Genomic DNA, 17,390 nt, shown 5'->3' with positions numbered 1-17,390 from the left:
AAGTTTCATGGTATGGTTAAGTCATTCAAATAGCAGTTAAAAAGTGTGTCTTGGACATGGTGGGTAAAGAGGATCAAACTGAATATGCTGCCTTCTTGTTCACAACACTCAAGTTTCTGTTTTGTTTTTGTGTGTCCACTGTAAGCATTTGTGAACAACTCTCACAAGTGCCCACCCGAGTGATACACATCATAGTGTAATAAATATAGCATGCACACAAAACCAGAGATCACAGAGGGCTATCATTCAGGTTTGTTTACTACTTATCTTCAGGTTTCACTTTCAATAAAAGGCAGATGTGCTGAGGAGCTATCAGACATTTTTTAGTTATTGTGTTATTGCGTGGAAAAATTATAGCTACCTGTGATCATTAAACATCTTTAAAAGACACGTATTTTGTGAATGTATATGTGTGCATACACATGTAAATATATGCAAGTGTATACCCAATTTCTTTAAGACTTCCAAAAGATAAGAGTTATTGGTCTTCATTTCCAAATTCTTGTCATCTATTTTCTCAAGAAACAAAGATGTCCATCTTGTCCCATTCCACCAATCAGTAGTTAGAAGGATTACATTGAACCATTATTTGTGAGCTCAGGAATTATGTTCTCCTGAATAATTGGTTAGGATAGTAAATTAAAGGACTATTTCTGTGCAAAATTCAGTTTGAGGTCACAAAAATTTATCAGAATTAAAAAACCATTAAAATATAACAAATACTGACTATTCATTTGTTCATTTCCATATTCATTAATTCCACAAAGATTCATGAAGCCCCACTACATATATCAGAGACTCCAACAGATTCTGCAGTTCACTGATTTAATAATTTTATCCAGTCTGTAATTCCATTTTAGAAATTCAAAAGCCAAGCTCTGCTGAAGAGACTAGAAAACAGCATTAGCAGACTTATGATCTCCTTGGAAAGAATAAGGCTTTGGAACCAGAAAGGTTTGGGTTCAAGACCACTGACTATGTTAGTGAATGTGGGACATGCCCTGTTTTTTCATCTGTACAATTGGAGTAATAACACCTACCTCCAAGGATCCTAGTAAGAATTAAATGAGATAATAATTATTAAAGCACTTAACCTATTCACTAGCATAAGGCTGATGTTCAAGAAATAATTTCCTTTATTCCCTGCATCCTTTTGTCTGTTTCCTTGCCTTTTTTCAGAATAGATATAGTTAAAGGACTTGAAGAGAGTCTCAGAGAACACCAGAAGTAAACACAGAAACAGAAGGTGGACCATGAACCTCGGTAGTCTGTAGGTTTCTCAATGTTAAAATGTTCAACCTTTAGCATAATTCATATATTACATAATTCTACCATTCCAATCCATCCAATCATTTTCTTTAGAGTACAGTACAAAAATAAAATGCAGAAAGCAATTATAGTTGGTTAAGAGTTGGGGCCAGGAAAGCAGGAAAGCCAGTTATAGTTGGTTATATACTTGGGGCTAGGAAAGCTTCCATTGCTTCTATTTTCTTATGCAAAGATAGTGGTGTAACACTCCTGGTCCTTCTCTTACTTGTCCACTTACATAATACTTCCAAATGGGAGAAATAATAACTCGCCTGACTTGTTAGTTTGAGAGCAAGAGCTCAGCAAGCGTGGCTCATTGCTCTCTCTCCCTTGTCGTTGGGATCTATCTGCCAGTAGAGAGCATATTCACTATTTCCTCCTAGGTATCATAATAAGAAAATATCTCATCCATGGGTGGGGAGACACATGGTTGTCCGGCACTCCTTGTGACTGAATGGCTAACCCAAATTTTGACATTCACTATTGAAAGATTCATTTTCCACACAAACCTAAGTCACATTTTCCTAATATAACACCAGCAGTCATACAATCAATAGTTTTCTTATTTTGACATACTTCTTTGTCTTTTTCAATGGGATCAGAATTTACATGGGACAAAGCAGTACTTTTAATTAGGCACACCCCATGTACAACAATGGTGATTAGAGAAAATACCTTTTCCTTTCAACTTTAAGAACAAATTATTAAAGCCATGAATGAAGACTACTCATTATTTGATTTTCTCAACAATACATCAAGAAATGAGTAATTGACTGAGATCAGCCTGTGGAGACATATCTCTTCAAAGAGGCAGGATGAAAGTGTTTCTTCTTCCCTTTCCCTTCCTTCCTCTTCCTTCTCTTCCTTCCTTCCTTCCTTCCTTCCTCTCCTCTTCCTTTTCCTTCCTCCCTCCCTCCCTCCTCCCTCCTCCCTCCCTCCTTTCCTCTTCCTCTTCCTTCCTTCCTCTTCCTCCTTCTTCCTTCCTTCCTTCCTTCCTTCCTTCCTCTTCCTTTTAGACTGTCTTGCACCTGTCCAGGCCGGAGGCAATGGAAAAGCATCTTGGTTCACTGCAACCTCCGCCTGGGGTCCAAGTGATTCTTCTCTGCCCTCAGCCTCCCCAGGCATTACAGATGTCTGCTTCACCACCAATTTTTCTTTGTATTTTAAAGTAGAGATGGGGTTTCACCGTGTTGGTCAGGCTTTGTCTTAAAACTCTTGATCTTGTGATCCTCCTGCCGCAGCTTCCCAAAGTGCTAGGATTACAGGCGTGAGACACTGTGCCTGGCCACTATTTCTTATAGGTTGAAAAGAACTTGAACTCCACACAGATCCTTCAGTAAGCAAGTGCCTGGTCAACTGGTAGGGATCCCAGTTTAAGACACTGAGGCAATTCTTTTGTTGATTTTTGTTTTTGTCCAATGTTAGGAAAGCAGAGAATTTTACTAGTATACATATGCACTGTTTCACTTAAGATGACACAGTGGAGTCCTTGTAAAAGCAGAGGGTAGTAGCCACAGGCAGATTATGGAAATCATTTGATATAAGCTAATACAAATATTTAACTTTAGATGAGTCTGCTTCAAAAACTTCAAATAATTAATGAATAGGATTAAGATCAATCCTGACAATTTCAATATTGAGTTTAGAATCCCCGCATTCAGCATTTGGATCAGGAAAAAAATTGAGCCAAATTGACACAGCCAACAAAGCAGACAGTCACAAATATTTTATAGACATATAAAAGACCAGCCAATAAGTATTTCTTTTCCACAAAATTTTAAAATTTTCAATCATGAGAAAAATAATACTTATATATTTTTAGAGAGATCTGTCTATTGAAGATGTATCCCACAGGAGCAAATGATACAAACATTCACTTTAGGAAATGAGATAGAGCAAGGTTTACATTACACAGCATCAGTCATTCAAGAGTAATGAACTATGTGAAAAGCAACATCAGAATGCTTTCCTTTGGAATCACAGTTATTTAAAGTGCGTTCCACAACTGTAGAAGAGGGGGTCTTGTCATGTTCTCACACCCACTCGTACAATAGAACAACATCATTTGAAGAATTTAAGTGTTGAAATAAAAATTTACTGACCAATTAGAATTTGACTTTAAACAAAAAACGAAAAAAAATTCTAAACAATGCAATATTAGGATGATGAAACCAGACAACTCCCACAAAAGGGAGGGAAATGATGGTAGTTTATGCAACTCTTCTATTATTATAAAGATGCAGGATATAGACAATAGTAAAACCCAAAGATGCTATCTCACTAAAAGTCTGATCTATTTTAAATTACTATAGAAATTTTTCATAACTATTGCTTAAATATAAGTATAGTTTTCTCCTCTCATTTCTTTTAGATATATGTTCAAATGTCACATGATTTGAAAGGCTTTTCCTGACCACTGTACCTAAAATACTACCATCCCCATATCCTATTTAACCAGCATCCCCATCTCCTATTTTGTAACTGTAACTGGTTTTAATTGTCTTCAAACCTATTGTTACAATCTAATAAATTATATCTCTTTGTATAACAGCTACTTTTTGTAATCCCCTATGTGAACTTCATGAAACTTTGTTTGGCTCAGTACTATGGCTGTAGCATGTAGAATAATCCTTGTGGATAGTAGATGTTCAACATAAACGTGCTGAGAAAGTAGGAGAATGAGAGATTCCTGCTTCAATTCGAGGCTACAGCCCTTGTCCCCATGGGGGAAAAATGGGATACAAGCAAATGATAGCATATAGGGATCTCTGATCCTTTGATCTTATTGCAGAACAAACAAAAAAAAGACATGGACACTGTTCTAGGAACATTAGTATCCCCAGATAGCCCTTGTACATTACTATATAAAGTATTGATTGTTTCCCACCCAGTCTCAGGAAACATCTCTCTAATCGCCTGCTCAAGTTACCCTGGAACAATGCCTCTTTCCTTCCTACATAAAGAGTCCTTGAGAAGCCTCTATGTTTACCAGGAGGCTCCATCCCACTGTAGTGACCAATAAATATCAAATAGCTTGTTTCTTCTGCTTTACCTATAAATGATAAAAACAAAAAGTACTAATACGATCTTATGCTACAGGAGTGTGACTGACAATGCCTGTCATATATCTGTGCATTCATAAGAGTAGCTTTGGTAGACAATAAGCCACATTATGAGGCCAATAGTTGTACTTTTGTAAAATGTTCAAGAATATTCTATTGAATACACTCTTTCTTAATTAACTAAAATTCTTCTACTGGAATATAACTGATATGGCTTCACTGTGGTGATATATTTTGTAAATTCCTTCTGTGTGTGTGTATGTGTGTGTGTTTGAATTTAAAATATTTGCTTTGGTATATTCCTTGATTTTGACTTTTCGTCTTCTTAATTTCAATTAAAAAAATCCACTGATTTTTTTTTTCTTTTTTTCAAAGACAACTGCTATCAAGGTCATTGATTTATAAGAGAAGTCCATTCCTCTGGTCTCAATCTAGTTTACTGTCATGGTAGATATAATATTTTTATATTATGCCTGTCAAGGTACTTGACATCCTCTGGGAAACTTAGTCTCTTTTGTGATTGCTTAACTGAGATTTACTCTACAAATCCCACTGGAAGCGAATCACCTTTGGGAACTGTAATGGCAGTCTGGTAGTACACCTGATGAAGTCTTATCTGAAGACCCTGAGAGGAAGTGACTTCTTTTCTGCAGACTTTTCCTCTAGAATAAGATGCACTAGGTTTACTCATATTTGGAATCGACAGAAAGCAAATAAGAAAGAGACCTGTTAAGGCTGAGATTACTCAAGGACTGGCTGGTAATAATTCATGACTGTTTAATATGTAGACCCATTCTAGTGTCTCTAAATATATCCAGGAAAAGCCTCCAAAGCTGTGCAGTTCTCTAGCGAGGACCCAATGAGGCCACATAGAATAAGGGGCAAGTAAGATCTCTCTGTATGACAGAATCAGGGGTTATGTGATTGGATAACCAAGGAACTTATTGCCCTGACAACGCAAGAATTCTATTTCCACCTAACAGGATTTGATATGTATTTGAGATCAATAATTTAGGCTTGCTTCCCATTTTCTCCTTTCCTAAATAGTCATTTTCCTTTAAATGCATGTATCCTGTTGCTTCTGGGTCATTCTACATTGTGGGAATTCAGACAGGTAGCTTCTCTTTTAAAGCTATGACTTGCTGAGCTATGAAGAGGAGCCATGGGCCGGTTGGAGATAACGGAATCACCAGATGCAATCACAGGTTTGAGGTGGGTTCCTTTTGGGAAAGAATGTATGCCACCTAAAATGCATCTATGCATGCCACCTTTAATGATATCATGGATGCTGGATAGCCAAGGGGATGGATTATTCTTAATTTTCTCTACTGCAGAGGCAAAGAAGTCAAAACACTCATCATTTCATACTCTCTTACAAGAAAGGGGGAAACCATGTGACTCAGTTTTGGCTTTTTGAGTTGTAAGCACAAGTTGCTGAGTTGAGATTCTGGAAAAGCCTTTAAAAGGATGAAATCAGCCATACTGCCCCTTCATCTATTTGCTTTTTTCTCTTTTTCCTGGATTAACTGTGGATACAAGAGTTGGAACTTTAGAAGCCATCTTTATAAATGTGTGACATAAAAGCCAGAGATAAAAGATGGGAGAGCTGTCTTGATCCTTGATGGCACCCAAAGAATTGCCCTCCACTGTCTATCTATGGCCTTCTTCATACATGAGTAAAATAAATATCTGCAAGTTAACTTATTGTTAGCAGGGATTTCTTCACTTTTTTTTCATGCTTATAGAGACACATATTCCTTGGCCAATAAGTTTTTTCTCTATATCCTGAAGTTGCCAGAAACAGTAACAGCCAAAATTCTTAGTCTGAAGCTGTAGCAATTCAGGAGATACAAGAAATGTTAAACATTCAGAAAAAAAGAATTTTTATTCTATCTTCATTCTCCAATACTCAGTACACTGCCTAGACAGAGTAAGCAATAAAAATGTTTGCTGACTGATGCTACTTATTATATATTTTAAAGACATAATTTGGAATAACACACTTAAAACATGTATTAGGATTTATAGAAGGTTTAGTAGCAAATTTGAATTTAATGTATAACAATATTTATTGAATAACATTGACTAAATTCTTACTATGATCTAGGCTCTATGCTAAATACTTAATGTATTTTTCAAAATTCTCACAGCAATTCTATAACCTAAGAGTTATTATTAGAGAAGTTCAGAGATATTTAAATAACTTAGCTAAGGTCACACAGCCAGGTGGTACTAGAGTCAGGATTCAAGGCAAAGTTTACTTCCCTCCAAATGTATGCTCCTAACCACTATGTATTACTAAAATATTCTGAATTTGATTTCCTAAAAGAAACATGTCTTTTGATACCAAAAACACTCCTTTGTGGCAGAACAGTAAATATACCGAAAAATGTTCATCTGCGTTAATGGTTATTCATTATTAATCAATTACCACTTCTTGGATGACTTGCTATTTTGGATTTTCCATATGAACACACTGGAATAAGCTAGCTAAATAAGACAATTCACATGGAGAGTTTTATGTTAGCTGAAGTTTACTACTGGGAAAGTAGAGTATTTGTAATATTTTGGTTTTAAAATCCTGGAGTCATTAAAATGTGACACCACAACCTGCATAGTAGGATATTGATAAGAACAAGGATGCTGGAGGTGATTCAGTAGATAGTTAAATGGCAAAAAATATAGTGCACGTTTCACACACCCTGCAGACTGCAGGTTTATATGATAATAAATAATAGTTATCACCAGGACAAAGGAGGAAAATGCCATGAAATCCAATAGCTCAGTGAGAAATCTGCTAATACAGGTGGTCAAGCTTGTCCTATTTCATTGTCAAAGGGAGCCTATTTATTTTCTTATGGATAGTTAAATTACAGAGTCATTCATTGCTGAAAGTTTTCCAGTAGGCAGATACGAGTCTGAAGCTAAGAGAATAAGAATTAACTTCACAGGCAGCAGAATTCATGAGGTAAAATCTTTGAGCAAACTACAGAAATAAAAGTGACTTTACACATTCCAATTGGAATATCTTTTTTTGTACAGTGGGCACGAGCCAACAGCCAAAATGCTGGCTAGGAAAAATAATCATTTTAGGAACTCTTTAAAATATTTATCCAAATCAAATAGCCTTCTGACTAGGTGAGATGTCAGTGATTAGAGAGAGAGAACGAAAGAGTCAGTGGGTGTGTGGGGGTGGGTAAGAGAGAAGGAGAAAGAGGGATTCTTGCTGCACCGGAATACTGGGAAACTTAGGAAAAATATTCATAATGGTTCCTCAGTAGTTATAAAATCAATGTCAATTTTCTTTTCCTGTTACACAAGATGGCAGTGGTTTTTATCTAACAACTAACTATACATCTTCTGAGGACATTCGAAATGGTGGAGATTATGCATGCTGTTTTCATTACTTCTAAGTGCTACAATCTGCTAACTTCTAGATTTGGGAGTTTACCAATGGAATAGATCAAGAAATTCCAATAACAACTTTTTCGTTAAGCATTTTATATTCATTTTCTTGGAAGCAGGTGTTGCTTTCAGTCCAAATTCAAGTTATATATTTTACATATACCTAACAGCTACATTTCATCATTTGTTTTCTGGGTATAGGAAGTCACTACTTAATGCCATTGACTCTTTGCCAAGTAATCTTTAAACCAAGACATGTATATAATTTCCTTCTTAATTAAAGATACTAACTTCATCAATCTTAGTTCATGAAAAAAAATCCAAAGCTTCCAGGCATAATCTTGATGAAGAATACATTACACAGCTGAAAGAATTCAAATTTATACTGCCTTGGACAACTATTCATGTGTCATAAAGGACAATGAGTTCACCAAAGTAATCTATATGGGAAGTGACTCGCAACAAAAGGTTAACAGATATGGTCTGTATCAGTTTACTAGAAGACAACCGAAGATGAAGAAACCAAATATCTTACCTCTAGTTATTTGAGGTCAAAATTGGAAAAATGTTATAAAATAATGTTAGCAATCTCAATAAAACCCAAATAACTGAAAATTTGACTACTTTATCATTATGTCACTCAACTCTTATGGGAATAGTTAAGTTTAAGTGTATACATGAACACAGCATGAATATATTAGATCAGAATTTCAAGGTCTGTTGACAATTTCACATAAAATTTATAGAATCTGGAGATAAGTAAGTTCACTATTATCAATCAGAAAGCATATTTGAAGACTTAGGTTGCAGGTGAATAAATCCTAAATGGTCATCATTTTAAAGCAGACATCTAACAAGCATCCATGTTATAAACAATTGTTTTGAGTTTTTATCTAGAAATAATTATAGATTTACAAGACGTTGCAAAGATAGTACAGAGAGATCCTATGTTCCCTTCATGAGGTTTCTAAAAATTTTACATTTTATATAATTATGCAATATCGAAACCAGGAAGCTGACACTGGCGCAATGTGTGCATATAGTTCTATGTTACTTTATCAGGTATAGATTCTTGTAACCACCACTGCAATCAGGATACAAAAGGATTGTAAATAATTTAACTTCTTTTCTTAGAAAATAAAATATATGACAGCTTCACGTAGAGGGTTCTAGAATACATATTCTATTTAACAATACTTAATTATTGAAAATTATTAATATCCAAAATTATCTTAGAAAACTCTCTATATAAAAGCCAAAGTGAAATTCTAGCAATATAGACACAGTACACTTCAATTAAGCTCATTTCCCTGCACAGATCGGACAACCCCATTATTCAGCAATCAGCTCTCCCCAGCTAAGAAAACACACACATTTTTTAGCACACAGTTTATCAAACACAAGTTGCTGATAATTCTACTACTCCATTCTACTACTCTACTGTTTACAAGTAGAAGTCCCAGACACACACACACTGACATGCCCCACCTTTCTCAAGCAGAACAGAGACTCACAAGTGTCCTTAAATCTCTAATGAGGTTACCATAACAAAAGATACAATAATAAATATACGTAAAGAAACAATGAAATAAGCCAGACAGATTCTCCTAAGCCAAACCTCATGTGGAGTTTCTTATTTTCCCTAACAAGAAAATATAAACCAAATTGTTGCAAACTCCAAGTTTGAGTGAGCTCAGAGCAAAGGAAAATCATTTCATCTCCCCTTCTTCCTTCCTCCTTCTCTCTCTTTCTCTCTCTCTCTCTCTCACATACACATACACACACACACACATACACACACACACACACACACACACACACACACACACCCCTAAACATCAATCTTACCTTAGCCATCTGTGCCTGCACGCCGTTTGCCTTGAGAGATGCTACCGCTTTCTGTGCGGCTGCAGGACTGTCAAAATCTACAAAACCATAACCTGTGAAAACACAAAATCCCCTTGTTAGTATTCACAAAAAGCTGAATCTCTATCTTAACTGATGAAGTACAAGCTTACAGATAGACTTGCATTCGTTTCTTCTGACATATTACCCTGGTTGAACATTAGGCTGTTAGATTAGTGGTCCTTAACGCTTTGAGAGATATACCATAATATCTCTAGACATAAAATAGTAACTCTTATTTTCTACGCATTGTTTTGGAGATTGAGTGTACAATCAGTAACCCAATTTAACCTAATTTGGTGAGTAAGATAATAGACTGTTTAACTGTGTTCTTTCTTCATAAAATGCTGGAAAATATAGAAAATTGTCTCCCTAAAGTTAATTTTCAAAACTTCAAATATTGATGTTAACAAAAACAATAATAAGAACTTGCAAAAGGTTATCAGCAACTGCAATAGTGCTTGGCACACAGTAGACATTCAATAAATATATGTCTACTTCATGAATAAGTAAATATTGTGAATGAGAGGGTTTAAAACCTGGTTCCATTTGATTACTAAGCCCATGCTCCTCCATTATCCTGTCTCAATGATAACATCTTAAATTATTTTGACTATTAAGGATCTGTGAAAAAGAATGATTAAATACATAAATATCCATGCTTCTTTTAAAAATAACCACTATCTGCTTATTTGTTTCTAGTGTACAGTCTGAAAAGGGTATACAAATTCCCTATGCTATTCTGATTGTGTGCTTGTGTGGATGTGTATACATGGTGAAAGCAAAGAAATAGTAAAAGAGTCAATGAAAAGGCCATTTTGCATGTCCTTAAGCTAGCTAATAGTCCAAGGCTTAGCCTAACAGCAATGTCAACTGCCAAGAATATTGTGAAATATAAATTCTCAAGAGTGAGTATAAGGACAGCTTTGTTTGGCATGCTTAAAAAGCTCACCATATGTATCCTATACTTCTCATCTGTCAGGCAGAGAATCATCTGTATCCTTATACTTGTCTCATTTAGACGTTCTGAGGTGAGCCACTGAAGCAAACCTCCTAACCATGTACTGTGACACCTCCTCCCACCCCAAAATAACCAAAGAAGTGTGCAAGGATGAATCCAATTACCAAGTTGTTTCTTTTAATTAACTTTTTAATTTTTTCCCCTGAATTTCATCTTCTTTTTCTCCCTCCCAGCATGTTATCCTAAAATGAACTTGTTACACAGCAGTGTACCATAAAGTGCTCTTGAAAAGCTGGGCAGAGAAGCTGTGAAGTTTGTATTTCTAATCCAAAAGGAAGCCTGTTCTGTAAGTACTGCTAATTCTTCTCTTCCTACAAAGTCAAACTAAATGGGTAATAAAAGTATTACCACCCACTAAGATGAGTAAGATAGGAAAAAAAAGTAGGAAGTTATAGTCAAGAAATAGGGTCAAGGGGAGAAGAAAGCAAAACTATAATCTGGATATCATCTCTCACGTGCCAGTTTCTGTGCTGGGTAGTTGACACATTGGTGAAGTCATAATAACACCATGTACTACTGGCTTCATGCGCATTATACACATGAAGAAACTGACGCTCGGGTAAGGTGATCCAACTGGACTAGAATCACAAGCCATTCATTGAGCAGATCCAGGATTTGAAGTAAAGTCTGCATGTGTCCTTTCAAATACACCATACTATGAATTGCTTTATATTCCCACATTGTAAACTATTTCTACTAGCCTCTGAAGCTTATCAGAGAAAGGAATCAATTCTTGAAAATTCCTTAAATGGCATGGAATAAAACAATTCCATATAAGATGATTTAATTGAGCTTATATAATCAGTACTTTGTCAGTGAAGTGTTTGATGAGTTAAGATGACATTGAGATGGGAACCACCTTGTACCTTATACTTTGGCCAGTATTCCTCATCCATTCATAGGCTCATTTATTCATTCAGGCACTGCACTAAGCAAAGGGTATATAGTCGTGGAAAAAAACCTCAGTTCCCACTCATGCAACTAATAGTTGAGCTGGGAGATGGACAAGAACAAATGACCATACAAATGAATATATAATTGCAAAATTGCAGGTCTTCCTCGAAAGTTAAATGAGAGCGTATAATATAGATTTTAATTATTGATTGTTCATTATTGAAAGTTTTAAAGAAGCAGTGGTGTGAAATGATCTGCATTTTTAAATTGAGATTGCAATGTTGTGGGGGAGCTGGGAAGCTAGAATGGAATCAGGAGATGACTTAGGGGCTATTACAACATTCCAGAAGAATGGCTGCTGGCAATGAAATAGGGTGAAAGGGATGGTTTGAGTTATATTTTGGAGGCAGAATTAACAGGGCTTTGTAAGTGGATTGATTGAATTGGGAAGAAGGAAGACATAAAGACATAGACAAAGATTACTACTGGTTTTGTTTGTTTGGTTGGTTTTGTTTTTGCCATAAGCCACTGGTTGAATGGATATGTGATTTCCTGAAATGGGAAGACTCAAGGAAGAACCAGCAAGGGAAAAGGAAAATTAAAATATTGGCCTGAGACATGTTGAGTCAGAAATGTTGGAGATATTTCAATAGAAATGTCAAATCACAGTTGGATATATTAGGTGGGTGCTCAGAAATGGAGATGAAATTGGAAATACAGGAGGACAACAGCACAAAGATATAGATGTTATTTATAGGAAATAGTCAAAAATGCCCAGAGTAAGTATTAAAAAAAAAGATCCAGAATTAGAACTCAAACAACTTCAGCATTTAAACATTACATAAGAAGAAAAGACTGCAAAGAAAGCTGGAGAGTCAGAGAGGAAGAAGGAAATGAAAAGGGAATCAAATATCTCAAATCCAAGGTAAAAAAAGTATTCTGAGAAGGAGGGAGAGAAAAATTATGTGAAATGCTACTGAGAGTTTGAGCAAGACAGCTTCAAGATGCCCAGTGTGTTTAGAAACATGATGTCATTATCATGATTTTGCTTTAGGCAAGTGGTGGGGATTGAAGCCTGCTGGAGTAGTTGAAGAGTATGAGCAAGATGAGGAGGAGGATTTACAGGCCTCTTTGCAGTTATCTTGGCTGGGAAAAAGGAATTAAGAAACAGATTTAGCTAGCAGGGGATCTAAGGTCAACTGAGCTGTTTCTGTTTGTTTGCTTTAAGACAGGAGATGCTATGGCTGTGTGTGTGTGTGTGTGTGTGTGTGTGTGTGTGCGCGCGCGCGACCTGATTCCAGCGTGAAGCTAGGGTAGGAAACTGCTGAGTATTCATGTAAATTATTCAACAAATAGTTATTGACCACTTTCTATAGGACAGATACTGTTCTTGGCATTTTTGAATGTTGAATATTGATGGGAAAGATCAAGCAGAAAATAGATTAAAACTTCAAGAGGACAAGTGGATAATTTATAGAATAACATCCCTGAGAAGGTAGAAGGGTGGGCGTATCTAGAAACTTCATGAAAGTGTTGCCCTTCTCCAGACAAGGATCCTCCCCTTCACCCATTGTACCTGGAAGATAAAAGAGTACTCTCCATTACCAGGTGTTGTTTCTTTGTATTGCCCCAGGTACTGGGACCGTACCTAACATCCAGCCTACGCTTAATAAATATTTGTGAAAATAAATGGAAAGCACGTTTAAAAAATGTTAACTTATTTCATGGAACTATGACAGGGATTAACTGATAAAAATGTCTATTAATACTGTTGGGCTATAAAGAGCACACAATGCTAAGTGGTCAAGGTTCTGTTTCAGCCATGCTGCCACCCAGCAGGCAGCCCCTTCTTTTATGACTCCCACCCTTTACTCTAGCGTGCCTTCTCTCTGGCTTCCGCTCTTCCTTTCCAATCCCGCATGGTACACAGGATAGTACAAAATCAAGATGCTGACCACCAGGACTAAATTCCAATCTGAACAGAGGACATTTCTGTGAGGGTATGAGACATCCTGAGCTTTCTCTGAATCAGGGATGTTCTAGCTAAACTTGGAGAAAAGGATACTTATAAAGAGTCATTCTGCCAGCAAGGAGAGAGAGGTTGGCCCTTTTGTACAAAATATCTGTATTGATGGCTCCAAGCCAAGGGAAATAAAGACTCCATAAATAAAATTATAAACAGGGGATAAGCCACCACAACAGAAATATTTCACTGAATTATGTGTTTTTCATATATACTTACTTTTACTAGTTACAATGGAAGTGTATGTAAAAATGTCTCAAGTAACCCTGAAAAATACTCCCATTCTAGAAATAAGCATTGCATTACTGAGTTTTACATGACAGCAGATACTACATCACAATCAGAAGAAAACAAAATGAAATAGGAGACTGCCCCTAAAGAATAATGATGCATTTAGCAAGGAATAAAGCCACTTCAATTTGCTTTCAATTTGTTTTCCTTAATGACAAATAATCAAGTCTGGGAACAGCAACCTCTGTACCTACATCTGGTGAGGAGAAGGGTAAGGGGAGATTAGTTCAGCTTCAGCTAATAATGCTTTATGGTAACTGCTAAAATCCTCAACACAACACTGGCAAATGCTAACCATCAGAAACTCTGGCCCAAGTGGCTGTAAGCCCACCCGTCTCACTCTCTCAATTACATAATTAAGCTTGGCAGCAGGTTCAAATGAATTAAAACTGAATGTCACTGTTTTCTCCACACACCCCTGTCCTTGTTTTTCTTCCTTGTCAGGGGGAGAAGGCCAGCAGTTCTGCAATTAGCGGGAAGTAGAGCAGTGAGAAAGAACCAACTCTGTGATAATTAGGTCATTTGCCAAATACACTCATTCCATTGGCAGATATAATCAATGCTTTCCTGAAATGTTTTAAACTCTGCGTGTTAATTTAGAGTTTTGCTATTTTTATTGCACTACAAGCCTGGTGACTTTAGAGAAAAAAGTGTATGCATGTGTGTGAGTGTGTGTGTGTGTATCTATCTATCTATCTATCTATCTATCTATCTATCTATCTATAATGGAATTCTACAAAGAATAGTTGTGTCCATCGTGTCCAGATGGTTCTTATATTGTTTCCTTTAGTGCACTTGCTGGCAGCATCTTCCCTGAGACCTTTGCCATTCAGTTGAACCACTGTGTGACAATCCATTTGAAATTTCATTAAATGTTTCTTTACCATCTTCAAAAGCTTATTTTATACTTCTGCATTGGTGTGTGCTCCTTAAGTTCTCTATTTAAACTGCTTATTTATGTACCAACATTGGGATTGTTCTTTATGTGTGCATTGGGGTGGATTGGGGGGAAGTAATGATAAAACTAGAACTCCTGCTTTAGGTTTGCAGTGCCGTCAACAGTGAGCCAAGGAGACTTGCTCTCAGAGTGTAACTGCACACTAAATTTCACAACATTTGTATTGTTCTTCCTCTTCAGAATGACTGTCATAAAAGCTCGCTTGAAACACAGATGGCTTGGTGTAGCACCCAAATTCTTTCAAAGACAATCCAACCGTGAGTCAAATGTGACTTCTAAACAGAATAAGCAAACATTTTGGCTAAGAATTGTATATACATTCAGTTGAAATTCTACTTAAGTTTAACAGTTGAAGATGTTAACAATGAATCACCTTTCCATAAATCCTTCTCCACCTTCTATTTGGGCTTAGCAATATTCTGTGGCTGTTGTCTGGGCTCAGAATAGGATGACTGAGTTGCAGGGAGAGAGGGGTGGTTTGCAGGCTGCCTGGAAGTCTGGTGGCACTTAGACTGCCTCCATGCCTCTGGATTTCTTCTGGATTTCTACTGTATCCCTAAACTATTCAGTTATTGTTGACTATCCTTCCTTATCGGATTTCCTAGTTCTTTGCACTATGTGGTCACAGAAGATAATGAAACAACAGCATTGATATATTTATTGCAACTTTTCTACTTAAAACAGGAAAACCTACTAATTTCTTCAGTGTCTTCTTTTGTATCCATTTACTGTAAGTGATCATTATAGTAAAGCCAGGATACCACAGGGGAACCAACATGATAGCCACATGGTCTACCTTAGATTTGTGAAAAAATAAAGGCAAAAGATAGTTTCTGCTGAAAAGCAAAAGCTAGAGACAACAGAGCATACTGTGAGAAAAATTCCAAGCCATTATAATCTGAATCACCTATGCTTTCAAATGTCTTAAAAATATAAAATGCAAGCAGTTGATACAGAAAAGAAACCACATATGGACTGCCTGAACAGAGAGGGTTGCAGCCTCAGGCACTTAGCAAACAGAGGAAAATAAGACGGGTAACAATATCCACTGTACAGAAAACAGGTTGCTCCACTGGACTCCCCTCATGTTCCAGTTTAATTGCCTAAGCATTCTGAAATTTTTGTGCCAGAAATACTAAAACAAGACATCAGCTTTTGGAACAGGAAACTGCCTATTATTAGTGACATGTTTGAACCACGGTGTGATCTTTCATTATTATTTTTATATTATTAAATTTACTAAACATCTACCACATACGAGGAAGATAGTGCCAGATGCTGTAAGGAAAACAAAAACTCTAACATGGCTTTTCTTGACAAAGAGTTTATGGTCTAGTAGAGTTGACGAATCAATTTAAATGCAGTCGAGTTTATGTTTAAATGGCATATAGACACAATTATCTTCACATTATTGAACTAATTTTATACTGTATAGTATGTATGACTTAGGGTGTACAGCTCTGGTCAACAGAGCTGAACAACTGAGCCAGGTTCCGTTCAACAAGTGCCATGATGGTAAAATTATCCATATTCTAAATTTATATATATATTATGAATTAGTCTTTCTGTCTCTCAGTTTGTTTGAAATTAAGTACAAGATATACAGAGTAATCACTAGCATATAAATTGTGGGGAAAAAAAGTGCTAGTATTGTAAAATGGCAACTATTTCTTCCAGGTGGGGGAAAACTCAATATATTTTGCACACGAATGACAAAAATAAGGACTGGGGAAAAGGAATAGGTCCCAAATGGTATTTCCTAGCAGAATAAAACAATTACAAAGACAGACAAATTAGAGAGCAAAGTATTTAGTAGTATGCCACTTGAAAATTGAACACTTTCTCTTTCCATTTATGTTACACAAAAAATCTTATTAAACTAAACACAAATTTAAATCCCAAAACTCACTTTCCTCTTCACCATGTTCAGTTGATTTTTAAATGAGAGAAATTGCTTCTTTATACTGAATAAAGTCAAAATTAGTATCAGAATCATTATTTACGGGCTTAGTGCACCCCCTATGCTTTATTGAGATTAAAGAAACTTACTGATTTGCCAAGGACCAACGATTATTTTATTATACTATTACACAGATTAAGGGAGCAGTGTATTTGGCAGTAAATGGGCAGATTAACCTCTGTGAACCATGTAGCAAAGCTTTGCTTTGCTAACAGGCAGTGTTCAAGTATACAAATAAAATGTATGTCTTGTTTGAGCTATTGGTCCTGTGTGTCTCTGACATCAAAACAACAGGAGGCACAAGTTGTAATGGTGACTACATGAGCAAACCCAGCATAGTAATAAAACAATTCCATTGAATTTATAATTATAAGTCAGCTATAACTGAACACTTTAATTACAGCTCTACAATCTCCAGCCCCAATTTAGGATAGGCAAACCTAACTAAAATTTCATTCCTGGCTGCCCCATTCTTCCCTCCCACTTGCTCTAGACTTACAGATGGGTAGAACACTAGACTATTCCTCCATACAAGGAATAGAGGTAATGACTTCAGTGTATCA

At 36.3% G+C, this 17,390-nt stretch overlaps 1 protein-coding gene across 9 annotated transcripts in view; it reads right to left on the bottom strand.

The window, feature by feature from the left end:
- RBMS3 (RNA binding motif single stranded interacting protein 3) overlaps positions 1–17,390 on the bottom strand; it is a 1,467,317-nt gene that overhangs the window by 435,787 nt on the left and 1,014,140 nt on the right. For all 9 annotated transcript variants that reach the window (XM_031662883.1, XM_031662884.1, XM_031662885.1 and 6 more), the window contains one exon: positions 9,624–9,715. In XM_031662883.1, the coding sequence (XP_031518743.1) occupies positions 9,624–9,715 (92 nt within the window). The remainder of the gene's footprint in view (positions 1–9,623; positions 9,716–17,390) is intronic.

The sequence above is a fragment of the Papio anubis genome, chromosome 2, assembly GCF_008728515.1.
Source record: "Papio anubis isolate 15944 chromosome 2, Panubis1.0, whole genome shotgun sequence".
In the NCBI taxonomy this organism is placed as follows: Eukaryota; Metazoa; Chordata; class Mammalia; order Primates; family Cercopithecidae; genus Papio; species Papio anubis.
This window is presented reverse-complemented; position numbering and strand designations above follow the sequence as displayed.